A 17,127-nucleotide genomic window follows, 5' to 3' on the forward strand; every position below is an offset into this window, starting at 1 on the left:
GGAAAAGACCAAATTCGGTTTTCTTTTTATGAGTTGGTTTCTGTCCATTTGAGTCTCTCCTTGGCTCTGTGTAGGTACAAATGCCATTTGGCAGGTGATTGTATTTCCAGCTGTCATTCTTCTAACTACGCTGACACAGAAATCCATTTTCTAGGTTTCCAGCGTGCAGTTGACACCTCATTATGGGACAGACCGTCTACATATTCTGTTAAAGGAATAATTACCAGGCTACTTCTTTAATATAAGCCAGGCCCCTTATCACATACTTAAAGGAAGGATATAAGTAAATGTGACTTGTTTTACCACCAAGGGCTTCCCTGTCAGCAAGTGTAAGGTCCATAGGCTACCAACATTTGATCAGATGATGAATATTTATTGTGTATTCTAAATATGACATTTTATTTTGCTTCTTCATCTACGCAGAAGTTAACAAATGCCTTTGGGGAAAATACATATTTTAACATCTCCAGTGTTAGTCATCCTTTTATGAAAGACTCAAAGCAAATTTTAGGATAGACTATTAAATCGAACTTTAAAATACTTGAAGAGGATTTAAGATGATGTTTTGTAAATGTGGTAATGATGTGAAGTTGTGAAATCTCTGCATACATTTGTCACCATCCCTTGATAGCTAAATCTATTATGTAGGGGTGGATTATCCACTTTTCTTAATTCCTTCTTGACCTGCTTATTTAGCCAGTTACCCAGTGAATAAATAGGTCAAATAGTTATGTAAGATATGTCATTTTCCTTATCATATTCTAAAGTTATAAAATATGCAGCCTCCATGTATAGAGACCATCGGGTGAATCCTGTGCTGAGCCAGGGTCGGGATAGCATATACTGGTTCAGGGGTTGTGATGAATTCGCACTGATCAGGCAGCCCTCCCATGATGAATGGGATTCATTTGTGAAATGCTTGGCCAGACTGCCCTCTATGCACATAATGTTAAAGGACGACAGAGTATTCAATCCAAAGCTCCTTTAGCATCGTTATGTCACTAATTCAGCTTATCAGCCTCAGCCTCATTGCTGTTGATTCTACCTGGGTGCAAATGTTGCTGAGAAAAAAGAATTATGAAGGGCAATGTGAGGTAACAGTTCTTATATTCCTACATAAAAGACAGTTCCCAAGAAATCTGTATTAAGGATCAATCTCAGTCAGACAAGGTTTCCCCGGTGGCTCAGTGGGTAAAGAATCTGCCTGTAATGCAGGAAACGTGATTTCCATCCCTGGATTGGCAAGATCCCCTGGAGGAGGAAATGGCAACCCACTCCAGTATTCTTGCAGAGATAATCCCGTGGACAGAGGAACCTGGCGGGCCCCAGTTCACACGGTCACAAAGTGTCGGAAACAACTGAGTGACTAAGCACCCAGACACAGTCAGTCAGACACTGAACTGCTCCTAAGGTGAGTTTTGAAGCAAAAAAATAAAAAAATTCCCCACCCTCAGAGCTCATTGCCCCTTGGAGAGTTATTTATTAAATAACTGTATGTGTGTGGTGGTGGGGGCAGGGGGGTGGTGTATACAACTAATTTTAAAAGAAAAAAAAAAAAGAAATGTCTTTGAGCACTCATTTTAAAAAAATGACCAGTAGTTAATGGGGCAAAGAAGGTGGGATAGACATGGAGATGTACTACCAGAATTCTCCTTTAAGGAAGGGACTTGTTTCTCCAGCTGTCTTGAGCAGAAGTTACCCCTGAGTCCCCTCAGGAACTACTTGAGCTGCTGAGGCATGTCACCTAAGGTCACACCCCTCCTAGGGCAGCCCACCTATCGACTGATGAAGGGAAAGTGTATGAAGACTCAACCATGTCAGCCCCACTCAGGACAACTCTGAAGGCTCATTCTAGCTCCCAGCTCTCCACAGAGTTCGAGAAGGCTCTTGGGTGCGTATCCATTAACATCTTGCCTGCAGAGTCTGTGTCCCAGAATTCATGCTGTGCCTAAAAGGAGTTTCAGCAGAGGGGCATGACTGAAGAGAGGAAGGAGTAGTTTTCTCTTAAGACAAAGAATGGATGGTAGTGTGTCAAAGACCTGCAGAAGACCAGATTAAGGCCTGTTTTGCCCAGAAGGCACTAGGCAGGCAGGAGGTTACAACAGAAAGGGCTTTAAGCAGCACAAAATCCATCTTTCTCTTGTCCATATAAGATAATACAAACATTCGAGTGTGAAGGAGCCCTGCAACTGGGTATTTCTTTGTAGGCAGCCAGCAAAGATGGGGGCCGACCTGATACCGGCTCAATTTAGTGGCTCAACCTGATACTGAGCAAGAACCCTGTGGGACTCCTGGACATAAAAGGCTTCCTGTGGCCCCCATTTCTTAATTATAGGAAATAGGCTCCCTTCAGCCTCCAAGACCTTCCCTGAGTTCCAATCAGCAGGTTCAAATAGGGAAGTAAGGGGATACAGAGACAGGGAGGAGCCGTCAAGAAGACAATAGTGCAGGCTTGGGAGCAAGGTCCTAGTTTTCCCTCAAGGGATACACATTAGCAATACCTTTGAATTGTTTTGCAGAGACTGAAACCCCTACCAGGTGGAAGAAATTAACAGGTAATGACTGGAAGTCTACAAGCACTGTAGACCCCAGACTGGCTGGAACCAGAAGGTTGATGATGCTGATTCCCACTTACCTTCCTTCCAACCAACCAAAAAAAAAAAAATCCATGAGATGATCATACCCTTTTCTTTGAACAATTACTATAAAACTCCTCACTATGCACCCCCCGCTCAGGTGTGGTCACACAGTTTTGAGGGCATAATCCCCCTGTGTCCCCCTTTGCCTGACCAAGCAATAAAGCTATTCTTTTCTACTTCAGCCAAAGCTCTGTCTCTGAGAATTAATTCTGTGTCAGGGTACAGGGGCTGAATTCGCCTTCATTAGCAGGATGTGTTTTTATCTCCAGCTGGTTCCCAGAACTGAGTTGAATGCCCCTCCCCCACAAAGAAAAGATAGTTTGTACTTTTAAAAGATGTAAGAAAGGGACACCTAACACATATTTTCTACTTCATAATTTTGCTCATGGTTGCTTGTGCCTCAATACAGGCATTATTTTTCCAGTTAATGATTTCATTTAAGTAGAAATTGGAAATTCAGTGACAGAGGAGATGGGATTGACATTCCAGAGTTTCTGCAAGTTCAGAGAGAAGGCCACTACAGTACTGGTAATAGCAAAGTATGTGACACTGGAACCAAAGATTAACATCTTTCCATCACTTCATGTCCTTCTTAACCTGATAGGCCTGGAAAGTATATTAGGTTGTCTAGAATGTCCTTTAATCTTGACTGAGATTCAAGGGCTTCTTTGACTATGTAACAGGAAGGCAAATATGCACTCTTGGTGAAAATATCTTTTGTAATTCACTGGGTTATGATGAGAAGTACTGAGCGGGGGAACTCTTAAACAGTGTTTTCGAAGTTTTAGGAGAACAGGACAGTGTGATAGAAGAGAGGGAAGGAGGCAGAGGCTGGAAAGAGTCTACATCCTTGCAATCAATTGGAAATGGTGATGCAAGGACATACAGGGAAAAAAGAAGATTGTAAGAGAAGTCTCAGATGAGGAAAGACTGGAAAAGCATTCCTTCTCTACTTCTCATGTGAAAGTCCTTCCCCATGCTAATTAAAAAAAATAAATAAAATAAAAATGAGCACACTCACAAGCAAAGGAAGAAAAGATCAGACAGGGTGGTTTTGAAACCATCCTGCAGTGAGTTGAGATAAAATCGCAAAGGCTTTTGAGGAAATAAGAAAGGGTGAGATACTATGAGAGACAGTTTGAGTGAGGGATACAATTAAAATAGCCTTCGGGGGCTCTAAGCAAGCCTAAGTGCTCCTGCTGGCTTTGTCATGACCACTATTTGTGCAACTCAAAGTGTTTTCTGCACTCTGGGGTCTCTCCATGAATGAAGACACAAACAGAACAGTCTCTATCTTGAAAGCAGGACTCCATCTTGGGCCGGACTGTGGACTTTGAGCTATATGCCCAGTATCTATGGAAACAACATACCAACTGGAAAACCGGGCCCCTGGAAGGAAGAGCCCCAGGGCCCTCCGTTGCCTAAAAGAATAATTATCTGTGTAACCGAATAGAATCATACATTCTATTATGCTTATTGGGGTATGACCACAGGCCTATTGATAACTGTCCACTGTTAACTACCTAGGCTTAAGGCTCATGAATCACGGGTTGACTTTGATTGTCTCTTTCTTTTTCCTTTGTTCAGACTAGTTTCAGGGAAACTTATACACTTAGGGTATATAAGGTTTTCACAAAAACTGGTTGGGGTCCTTGGCTAAGAGGAGACTCCACCTTGGGCCCGCCAGTGTAATAAACTGCACTTCAATATCTGCATTGTCCTTTTGAGTGAGTTTGTTTCCCGGAATGCATGGCTACAACATAAACAATTTGTTATTGGGCTATAAGATAAAAACAACTCTTGATAGTCCATTAGAAACATCTGTAGCAATTTTATAGAGTCCTATTTATGTCTGTTGAGTTTGGTGATAAAGAATAAGCTTATTTTCATAATGCTCCAATTTCATTGTAATTTACATACAATGGAACAGCGGGGGGGGGGGGGATGGTTCCTTCCTCAAGATAGTTTGAGAAGTACTGAGCAACAGAAGGAAACCAGTTTGGTGGAGGGCCTATGCTGCCTTGCTGGTTCTATTTGACACCATCGCTACATGAAAAAGGCCCCGAATTGGGAACCTTGGGCTCTTTCGAGCTACTCTCTGCTGTGAGCTGCTATGCTTGCTCTCTCTCTCTCTCTCTCCATATTGCTATAAAATAGGACTAAGCCAGTTCAGAGTGTTGAGAATAAAAAGATATGCGAGTCAATTGGGAGAACAATATGGGTGCTGAGTTGAATAGGTATACCTCTGGTCTACATGCTGCCTGCCTCTGAGCAGGACCAATCTACAATTCAAGATGAAAGTCAACATTACTAAAGGAAGTAGTGGTACCTGCTACAATAGGAATGGGCCTCAAAGATTATGTTCAGTGAAAGAAGCCAGATATAAAAGAATACATATTGTATGAGTGCATTGGGCATGAAATGTCCAAAAAGGCACACATACAGAGACAGAAAATAGATGAATGGTTCCTAGGGTTGGAGTGGGAAAGAGGAGTGATGGTAACATGGACACGAGATTTATTTTCAGAATCATGGAAATGTGCCAAAATTAGATTGTTGTGATGACTGTACTATTCTGTAACTATTCTAAAATTTTTGACAGATTGGGTCAAAATAGTTTGAGAAGCACTGGGCAACACAACTAAACCAACTTGGTATACTTTGAATTTTACACATAGAACAGGTACATTTATGATACATACCTTTAATCTCAAAAAAACCTGCTTTATAAAAAAAAATAATAATCTCTACTACTAAAAAGATCGGGTGGAGAGGGAGGTGGGAGGGGGGATTGGGATGGGGAATACGTGTAACTCTATGGCTGATTCATATCAATGTATGACAAAACCCACTGAAATGTTGTGAAGTAATTAGCCTCCAACTAATAAAAATAATTTAAAAAAATAAAATATGAGTGGGAAATAAAGCATTATTGGCAAGATATGCCTCTCATGAAAATGCTACTCTGTACTGAGTGCTCTATGTAATTCTCTCTTTTAATTCTGATAAGAAATATATATGGTCATTATTTTTTTTTACTTTTGATAGTAAGAGAATTTTGGTCCAGAAATGGAGGATATTATATCCAATGTCACTAAGATGGTAAATGGGGAAGTTTAAACTTAAGCTCAAATCAGTCTGAATAAAATATTACATAATCTTCACTAAACCAAATGACTTGTGATCTGTTTTGGTGGGAACTCAAAGCCAGGGCTTTGTGACCCCAACCTACAGGTGTGGGATGGGGAGGGAGGTGGGAGAGATTAGGTATACCTATGACTGATTCATGTTAGTGTATGCCAGAAACCATCACAATATTGTAAAGCAATTATCCTCCAATTAAAAAAAAATAAAATGTTTTTTTAAAAAAAGACCCTCACTGAGGTGGTTCTGGAAAAAAAAATACAGTTTCCAAATCAAACTATGAAGTGAATTTGTGTATATAACAGATATACAGATCACCATATCCCAGTAATCTCTTATTGGCATTAGTTTACATTGAGAATACACATGATTCACAAAGTCTTATTGATCTGATAGTGATTAACAGAAAAAAAATACCTCTCTTCTTACAAAACCATGTAGATTTACTGTTAGGTGAGTTACAGAAGACACATATATTTGAAAATAGTTTTATTAACCTATTGATGAGATTTTTTTTCCTCATTTGTACCCAGTGAAATAAAATTTAGAAAAATATTCCTGCAAATGTACTAGAACCTGTTTTATAATCTGCTGATACTTCACAATGCAAATGACAATCATCCCAATTTAAAATGAAGCACTGTGGAGATGGCCTTTCCACTGTTAGAGATACACATTTGTTTTGCAGGTTAAGGGTGAAAATGAAAGGGAGGATCAACAATGTGTTACCTCCCCATCCACTGTACTCCCCCTCCAAAAAAAAAATTCATCAGGATTCTTACCTGCCAGTGGAGGATTATATTCCAAATCAAGCCAAGAGTCAGTTTATGATTTCCATCTACTATGTCAGAGCTTCCGATATTCACTAAATCAACCTGTTAAAGATAAAGGGAAGCATTTGAAGGAAGCAGACAAAATGACTGTTTGAAAAGAAAACAAAATGCTAAGGTAATTGCATTTAGCTATTTCCAGAGCCTAAACAGCATTATAGCTTTTGAAAAATAATCTAAAAATGAAACAAACTGCAATTTGTAACTGCACTTTCTGTAACAAACGAATGTCTCCAAACGTTTACAAAGAGAATGGAAATAAATGTACTTTTAGTATATAAATAAATTACTGCAGATTAGAGAGTCCAGTAAGAGTATCTCCAAATAAAATATATAACAAAGCTAATTCATAAAAGATGCCTGCAATTAAGAAGTGCTTCCTAGTACATAATTGAAACTCAAAAAAAGACATTTCATCAACCCTCTGATCTAGCTCAAGGGAGTGCTATTGTAATTAGGGGTGACTGCAATTGACTGAAATGTCCTTGCTTTAGAAATACGTGTTAGAACTCTACTAAACAATGGGGTTAGGGCTTCCCAGGTGGCTCAGTGGTAAAGAACCTGCCTGCTAACACAGGAGACTCAGGAAACCCCATTCAATCCCTGGGTCCGGAAGATCCCCTGGAGGAGGAAATAGCAGCTCACTTAAGTATTCTTGCCTAGGAAATCTCATGGACAGAGGAGCCTGGGGGCATTGGGCAAGGGAGGGGTGGTACGGTCCATAGGGTCACAAAAATGTCGGACACATAACTTAGGGACTAAACAACAACAATAAGAAATGGAGTTAATGGCCAGCTCTCTTTTCTCTATCTGGGAGTGGATTTGGGAATTAAAATCTGGCAGAGTTTTATTTTTTCAAGACAAATCCTGTCTCCTACCCTTCACACTCCTAACATTTTTAGGTAGAGTCAGGTTACACATAGACACCAGGCAAATGAGCCCATGAAAAGATATTCAACATCACTAGCCATTAGGGAAATGCAAATTATAACAATAAAGACCTAGCACTACAGACTTTGCCACTATAGTGGCAAAAATTTTTTTAAAAAATAGTAACAATATCAAATGTTGATGAGGATATAGAGAAATTGGGTCACTCATGCTTTGCTGGCAGAAATGTAAATAGTACTGCTACTCTGGAAAACATTTTGACAGTTTCTTACAAAAGTGAACATGTGCTTACCATACAATCCAGCAACTGGGCTCTCTGACATTTATTCAAAGCAATGAAAGCTTATGTTTATACAAAACTCTGTATGTAAGTGTTCTTACTAGCTGTATTTGTAACAGTCAAGAACTGGGAATGACCCAGATGCCATTCAAGGGTGAATGGTTAAACATATTGGTACATCCATACCATGGATGTACAGACTACCACTCTGCAATGAAAAGGAACAGCTATTGATACAGCTGATACAGGCCACAACTTAGGTGAATCTCAAGGGTATCATGCTGAGTGAAAAAAAAAATAAAGCCAATAACAAAGGGTTACATGCAGTATGATTCTATTTACATAGCAGCTTTGAAGAGACAAAATGATAGAAATGAAGAACAGAGTAGCAGTTGCCAGAGGTTAGGAACTGGGGTGGGATTGGAGGGGTGGGTGAATGTGTCTATAAAAGGGTAGCGCAAGGCATCCTTGTAGTGATGGATCTATTCTTCACTTGACTCTGATGATGGATACACAAATGTACACATGTGACAATGTTGTAAAGAACTAAAAAAACATGTGCACATGCACACTGAGCAATACTATTGTGGATTGTATCATTGTTGATGTCCATGGTAATATTATAAATAAGGTTAATGTACCACTGGGGTAGAGCTGAGTTAAGGGTGCACATACATTATAGCTTATAACTACATGTGAATTTATCATTATCTCAAAAAACGCTTAACCAAAAAAAAAAAAAAATTAGCATCTAGAGATACTTTAAAAATATATCAAATTAAAGCAAATATGCAGCTTCAGATTAAGGTCTACATAATGGAAGTGAAACTGTTAGAGCAAGGGTTGAAGGTTGAAAATTCATTCAGGTTTCTCTCTTTACTTACTATCCTAGGCTCACTGATGCCTTTGGTTACATTTTCTTTTGACTATCTTCAGGATTCTGTCATTTTGTTTTCCTGAGGGCACTGACTTGAGAGAGTTTCCCATTTATCCTCCTCTAGGTAGCTTCACTAAATAGCCAAGATTCCTTTTGGTTGAAACTTTCATTCTCTCAGGCTCTAAACCCTTACTGTTACACTTAGATCTGTCTTTCCCTCTCGTTTCTTCCTACAGTAAGATGGGTTTACCAGTTCTCACTCAATGCTAAAATATATTCCTTATCATTCATCTTAATTTTCTAAATGTTATTAACCATAACTTTTAAAACTATGGAGCTATGTAGGCAAACAACAAAAAGGCTACTCTTCAGTTTCATCACCAAATTACTCCCATTTTCTCCCCACATGAAGTTATTTGGAGGTTCAATGGATAATCTAATACTTAAATTTATGTTTATAAACCAACTACATAGAAATTATTGGTGGACTGGCTTAAAACAAATAATTGCTGCAGGAAAAAAATGCAGAATCACTTAAGTAAAGATAAAAGACCTAAATACAAGTCCATAGTTTAATTCCAAATATAATTTAGAGTAGAGGGTATTATTAAGCTATGATGAAAATTAGATGTGAAGATGATACCACATGGACACTACAGAAAAGTAAGCCTGAAAAAAATGGCCAGCATATAAAGCGACATTTAAGTAAGGCTCTACTGAAGAGTGGCTGACCAGACATCCTGAAAGCTGGCTAAGGTGAAAGACCTTGATTTTCTTGGGTATAAAAAGTCAAGGTGATACTGCCAGTATAACACATTACAAGTCAACTTATTTCTACAATGTAGATGCTTCTCTTTGGACAGTTGAATTTTAGTAGTATCCCATGCAAAATTTTCCTAATTCAGTGCTGAAGTAAATATCAATATTTCAAATTACTGAGAATTCACATAGATTTTTTTCCTATACATGCAAATAACAATTTGCCATGATACTTTCATTTTCATTATACAAAATAGATACAAGAAGTTCCTAGAATTTCACTCTCAGGGGAGATTAATAACTTTTGAACAAGAAAGTACCATCATCTACATTTCATTTGGGGATTCCTCATGTGGCAGTAGAAGGGAGAAGCTTCTCCATGTGGAAAAGCTGCTATAAATTTATGAACTGATTTCTTGATTAATTCATTCAACAAATTCATATGTCAGGCACTGAATGTACTTAGAACATAAAAGGGAGATATATCCTTGCCTTCTAGGACTTAATTATAGTGGCAGTGAGAATCAGACCATATATTTTTGAACATTCAATTATTTCAATAAAGAACCTGCAATTTTTAGAAAATAGATATACTTGAGGAATCAGTGCTGGTAATTTAGACTGGCCATAGGGCTCACCTGGGGAGACTCAGAATGAGCAGCAGGCACGTAAGTAACAGCAGCCCATAGCCACTCTCACTGAAGGTGTATTCTCTGTGTGAACAGGGAGATGATTCCTTCTTTTATTTATCCCCATAAAATCCCATTTAAGACCGAATCTCTATTATGTCAGGGGCTGTGCTCAGGTCTGATAAAGAAGACTAAGACAGAACCACTAATGTCACAAAGCTTACAAGGCAACAGCAGTTCACATAGTAAAAGTTAATTAAAGTTAGGCAGAATCCAAAAATACCACTTCCGGGTATATATCCAAAAGAACTAGAAAGCAAAGATTACAACAAATATTTATACACCAATGTTCACAACACATAATTCATAACAGCCAAAAGGTGGAAATGACCCAAATGTCTGTCGATTGGCAGATGAATGGATAAACAAGACATGGTGTATATACACAAAGGAGTACTCATCAATGTTTAAAAGAAAGGAAATTCTGATACATGCTACAACATCCATGAACCTTGAAAACATTTTGCTAAGTGAAATTAGCCAGTCATAAAATGAAAAAGAAAATAGTATATGATTCTACTTACAAGAGATACCTAGAATAGTCAAATTTATACAGAAAGGACGTGGAATAGAGATTAGCAGGGGCTAAGGGAGAAGGGATTAGGAAGATTTTTAATGGGTAAGAAGTTCAGTTCGGGATGATGAAAATGTTCTGGAGATGAATAGTGGTGATGGTTGCATACTGATGTGAATGTACTTAATGTCATTGAATTGTACACTTAAGAATGGTTCAAATGGTAAGGTATATGTTATGCATATTTTGCCACAATCAAAGTAACAAAAAAGAAGCCATTGGAATACACACACACAAGCCTCACTCAAAATCCAAAGGAATGTGCATTGTTGTGTTCCAATAAAACTTATTTATAACCACTGGGAAAAAATTAGGTAGGCAACTGTGTCTCATGGAGGCCCAATAGAGAAAAAGAAATCATTGTGAGAGTATAAGCAAAGGAAAGAGGAGATACTCGGTGTTGACTGAATCTGTAAAGAAAGAAGATAAAGATTGGGCCGATGCTGTATATATAGCATGGGGAACTCTAGTTAAGGCACTGCAATGTCCTAAACGGAAGGACAATCCAAAGAGGGGGGATATATGAACAGCTGGTTCATTTTGCTGTGCCAGAGAAGCTAACACAGCATTGTAAAGCAACTATACTTCAATAAAAATTACTTAAAAATATAGACTGAAACAAAGGGAGGGGGCAGTGGGGAAGGCATGTCAAGAAGAGCATGTGCCTAAGGATGTGGGGACAAGTGTAAGGGATATTACATGATTGGGAATTAGAAGAGTTATACTCAGGGACATTGTAGCACATGTGAAGTTGTTAAAAAAAAAAACTGTGGCAGGATTATAAAGACTCTTAAAAGAAAAAAATTCTCAAGGAATATAAGGAACAAGTTAGCGCACTATGAAGTAGGAAAATAATAATACCAGAGAAGTTGAACAGATCTTGGCTAATTCTTATGGGCACTGAGAAAAAAAACAGTGAAGATGAATTATAAATGTTTCAAACTGGTACAAGGAAGCTTACATTTTAGGCAGGGACAACCAACCTTCTCACAATTCTCAGCTCTAAGAAATGTGCATCTTATAGTCATATACCGCATATTTAATTACAATTTTACAAGTGATGCAGTGATAACCATTTGGCATATTATTCAGGTTCTATTGAATATTGCTTTTACCAAACAATAATCCCTTTTATTTGTCCATTTTAATGGCTAGCCCATTTTGACTCTAAATTCTCATATGGATTGTTAATAATGCCTCATTCTTACCATGTAGCTATGAGTGGTTTTTTTAAATAAATCGTTCTAGCTATTCTCAGATAACCACTACCGTCCTGCACAATCACTTTTCCCTTTTCTTCTACATATTTTTTCCTAACATATGCTCTAGAATTATATCTTCCAAAGATCATCAATCTAATTTCCTAATAACTATGAAAAGGGAAAATAAAAATTAAAACATGTTAATATCTATGTTAAGTGAGTGATTATGTGTCTGTCTAGCCAGCAAAAAAAAAAAAAATTATATGACATATATACTAATAAATGGATTCAGTGTGTGTGTGTGTGTGTGTGTGTGTGTGTGTGTGTGTGTGCTGTGACAAGCACTAGATGTCAAGAAATTCAATCTTGAGGTCATGAAGGAAACCCAAAGTTATGTTTCCCTGTTTTGCAGAATAAAAGCATCTGATACCAAATGAATAGGTGTGAAAATTGATATTATGTGTGAAAATTAAATAGCACATATTGAATTTTTGCAGGAACAAATTCACCTCCACATGAAAATCAGCTTTAGAAGAGTTCCTACAAACAGGAACTTCTGTTTAAGCCTAAGTCTGAAGACTTAACTCAGAAAGTAACATACTCTAGCTCAGAATCTTATAGTATTTATTATATGTGGATGATGTTTTACTCAAACATAATTCTGGAGAAGAGAAAATTCTCACCATTTGTCTTTTTTTTCTTTTTTTGGCCATGCCACATGGCATGAAGGATCTTAGTTCCCTGACCAGGGACCGAACCTGAGCCCCTTGCAGCAGAATCACTGGGTCCTAACCAATGAACCACCAGGGAATTCCCGCACCATTTGACTTGATGTAATGGAACCTTATTGTGACTCCAGCAGAATGTTTAAAAATGAACTCTTAGGAAAACATCCCTTGAGTCAGGATGAGCTGGCTGTATAAAATAAAATAAATGAACATAGGCAACCTAAGGAACTGTCTTTTGGAATAGAGTGGTCTGTTGTTATCGATTTTATAGGTGTGAGAACATAAATTAAAGGGGATTACTATTCTGTCCCCACACTAGTACTTAGACTGAAATATCTGATTTTGTAGCAAATGGTATATTGAGTAATTCTGTGATTAACGTATAAGCATTTCAGAGAGTACTGTTACTTCCTGGTGTTATACCTCCTAAATGAGTTTACTAACCATGGGGCATGAGGAGCAATTCTCTTCCATTGTTTATTCAAGAGAATAATGTTTGTTTTATCCCAGGTTTTGTTTTATCCCCAATCCCTTCAAGGCTTGGATGCAATCTAGCATTGTAATATTTCCTACAAGCTAAATTTAGATAGCCCATGGTGGTTATAACTACCGCAAAATTGCACTCATCTCACATGCTAGTAAAATAATGCTCAAAATTTTCCAAGCCAGGCTTCAACAGTAGGTGAACCATGAACTTCCAGATGTTCAAGCTGGATTTAGAAAAGGCAGAGGAACCAGAGATCAAATTGCCAATATCCATTAGATCATCGAAAAAGCAAAAGAGTTCCAGAAAAATATCTACTTCTGCTTTATTGACTGTGCCAAAGCCTCTGACTGTGTGGACCACAATAAACTGTGAAAAATTCTTAAAGAGATGGGAATACCAGACCACCTGACCTGCCTCTTGAGAAATCTGTATGCAGGTCAGGAAGCAACAGTTAGAACTAAACATGAAACAACAGACTAGTTCCAAATGGGACAAGGAGTACGTCAAGGCTATATATTGTCACTCTGTTTATTTAACTTATATGCAGAGTGCATTATGAGACATGCTGGGCTGGATGAAGCACAATTTGGAATCACGATTGCCGGTAGAAATATCAATAATCTCAGATATGCAGGTGACACCACCCTTATGGCAGAAAGCAAAGAAAAACTAAAGAGCCTCTTGATGAAAGTGAAAGAGGAGAGTGAAAAAGTTGGCTTAAAGCTCAACATTCAGAAAACAAAGATCATGGCAACTGATCCTGTCACTTCATGGCAAATAGATGGGGAAACAATGAGAGACTTTTTTGGGGGGGGGTCTAAAATCACTGCATTGTGACTGCAGCCATGAAATTAAAAGATGCTTGCTCCTTGGAGGAAAAGTTATGACCAACATAGACAGCATATTACAACGCAGAGACATTACTTTACCAAAAAAGGTCCATCTAGTCAAAGCTGTGATTTTTCCAGTAGTCAGGTATGGATGTGAGAGTTGGACTATAAAGAAACTCGAGCGCTGAAGAATTGATGTTTTTGAACTGTGGTGTTGGAGAAGACTTTTTTTTTTTTTATGCTTTCTATTTTTTTTTTTAATTTTATTTATTTTTATTTTTTTTTCAGTGGGTTTTGTCATACATTGATATGAATCAGCCATAGAAAGGAGAAGACTCCTGAGAGTCCCTTGGACTGCAAGGAGATCCAACCAGTCCATCCTAAAGGAAATTGGTGCTGAATATTCATTGGAAGGACTGATGCTGAAGCTGAAACTCCAAGACTTTGGCCACCTGATGCGAAGAACTGACTCATTTGAAAGGACCTTGATGCTAGGAAAGATTGAAGGCAGGAAGAGAAGGGGACAACCAAGGATGAGATGGTTGGAAGGCATCACTGGATCAATGGACATGAGTTTGAGTAAACTCCGGGAGTTGGCAATAGACAGGGAGGCCTGGCATGCTGCAGTCTATGGAGTCACAAAGAGTTGGACATAACTGAGCAACTGAACTGAACTGATAGTGATTATATTGAAAGAATTTATATGTATAATATTGATATATTTAAGATTTAAGAATACTTACAAAAACCATAAGATTTAAAATGAATCTGAAATGTTACATTTTATGAAGGGATATTATTGACCTGGACAAGTTTATATTATTTTTAATTAGCTTTACGGGAAGAAGAATAGCAGAATGAGCTCAGCAAACAAAAAGAGATTAATAGTGACTTTAGAATGAGGGACATTTGACATAAAAAAAATAATTGCAATGTCCATGTAAAAAAAATGAAAATAGAACTTCCCAGCATAGAATGGAAGGTAAAAGACAAGAAAAAAAATAAATGCAAGGGAGTGACCTTCCTGTGATATATCTGACAAAGTTCAAAGGAATAATATTTATGAATTTCTACATGCTATTGAAACTTTGGTGGTAGCAGGGATATGCTTTTTCAGTTGTAGTTTGTAAATAATTTAGGCATTTGCATTCCTAACATGGATGTGGTAGAAAGTTATATCTCATTCAATAAAGGAACCATCATCTTTGCAACAAATGATATCTGCCACTTCTTGCTTTTTTAGACAACCACTGAGAATGGCATTTCATAACTATAGGTACTGATGAAAACACATCTTGTGTCATTCAGCCAATTGATATTAGCTCAGGGCTAAGAAACCATATTTCAAAAGATATGGTTCTTACAAATCACTCCAGGTTTCAAGATTTATCCTAAGGAGGAGTCTCTTCTGTTCCTTAATATGCAAAATATAAGCTGAGCATTTATTTTCATTAGGCATGGGGTATGGCATAAGGGTTAGCAGTCTTTGTACTTATCAGTCTTGGTATGTGAGTTTAAATAACTGAGAAATGCTGCAAATTAAATCTTAGAAAATAACTTCACATAGAATGATAAGATTATGAAAGGAACCATAAAATATCATCTTGAAAAGTTTGAGTGGATTTCCTTAACCAGAATCTTAAACAATAATTATCATTTAAGGAAAAACCATGCACTGGGATTTATCATATAAACATCTTTCCTGATACTTACACATCTTACAGGCACATCTACCCTCTATATATTTGGTTCTTTCAGATTCATATATTTATTTCTCATAAACTCTTTATAACTGAAAGTTTCTTTTCAACACTCTAGACAAGTAGGATTTACTTTTTAAAATGTGTCAAGTGTCTTTTATAAAACATTTGCCATCATATAGCCAAGCTAAAGAGACTTCTCCATGTTCAAGAGAAATTCTTCAAGTATTTCTATAATCCTCCCAAATATAATTAGTTAAAAAGATCAAAAATGCAGAAAAAAGCAAAGGAGTTTCACTGCCCTGCAGCATGTACTTTAATACTGTGTTTAAGCTTTATATAAAATTTTAAGACTTATGGGCATAAATCATACCTACTTTTCCATTGAAAGATGCATGCATTGAATCTTTTATTATTAAGTGATTATTAAGTGATTTTATTATTAATAGTTCAATATATACAACATAAAGAGTGGGTTGCATTGGCCATTGTGGTCTTGGCTCTCACCTGTCAGGATTTTTTCTTACCTCTCATATCTCCACATTCCAAAGGTTATTTATTATTTTAAACAAATAGAGATATTTGCATTGGAAAATACCTTTCAAAACCACATTGTGACCTAGAATATATCATAAGACTTAGTTCTGTGAACTCACTATAAAGATACGACCCCTAACTTCAAACTCTAAGTTTTACATATTCTAAGTCGCTAAGTCATGTCCAACTCCTTGTGACCTCATGGAATGTTTGTCCAGAGTTTGCTCAAATTAATGCCCATTAAGTTGTTGTTGTTATCTAACCATCTTGTCCTCTGCTACCCCACTTCTCCTTTTGCCTTCACTCTTATCCATTAGTCATTCATTAAATATTTTTCACCATCCACTATACTGTTGCTATTATTCAGTCACTAAGTTGTGTCTGACTCTGTGACTCCATGGACTGCAACACGTCAGGCTCCCCTTCCTTCACTATCACCTGGAGTTTGCTCAAACACATGTCCATTGAGCCGGTGATGCCATCCAAACATCTCCTCCTCTGTTGTCCTCTTCTCCTCCTGCCCCCAGTCTTTCCCAGCATCAGGGTCTTTTCCAATGAGTCAGCTCTTCGCATCAGGTGGCCAAAGTATTGGAGCTTTAGCTTCAACATCAGTCCTTCTTTCCAATCCACCATATGCCACATATTAAGTGTTGAGAACACAGATAGACTAAAGAATGGACTGTTTGATAAAACTCCTTAAAGACTAGTGAAATGAGTTAAAATTTCTATTTTGGATGTGTTTATGATAATCATAAATCTCACGGTAACTCTTAACAGAGCTGTGTTTTTGTTTGTTTATACATTGCCTCTTTGACACAAAAGACTTCAAGCAGCTAATTTTTAAACTCTCATGATGTTAAGAAAACATAAACATTCAAGTAGTTAAAGAAAATTGAAACAAATATAGCACAATAAAAATGTCAATGCAGGTAGTCTTTTTTTCTTTATGAGGTGGGCGGT

At 37.5% G+C, this 17,127-nt stretch overlaps 1 protein-coding gene across 2 annotated transcripts in view; it reads right to left on the reverse strand.

The window, feature by feature from the left end:
• The window catches only part of DMD (dystrophin), a 2,163,935-nt gene that overhangs the window by 1,740,285 nt on the left and 406,523 nt on the right, over positions 1–17,127 (reverse strand). For both annotated transcript variants that reach the window (XM_065915496.1, XM_065915495.1), the window contains exon 5: positions 6,566–6,658. In XM_065915496.1, coding sequence (XP_065771568.1) covers positions 6,566–6,658 — 93 coding nt within the window. The remainder of the gene's footprint in view (positions 1–6,565; positions 6,659–17,127) is intronic.

This window comes from Muntiacus reevesi, chromosome X (assembly GCF_963930625.1).
Source record: "Muntiacus reevesi chromosome X, mMunRee1.1, whole genome shotgun sequence".
NCBI lineage: Eukaryota > Metazoa > Chordata > Mammalia > Artiodactyla > Cervidae > Muntiacus > Muntiacus reevesi.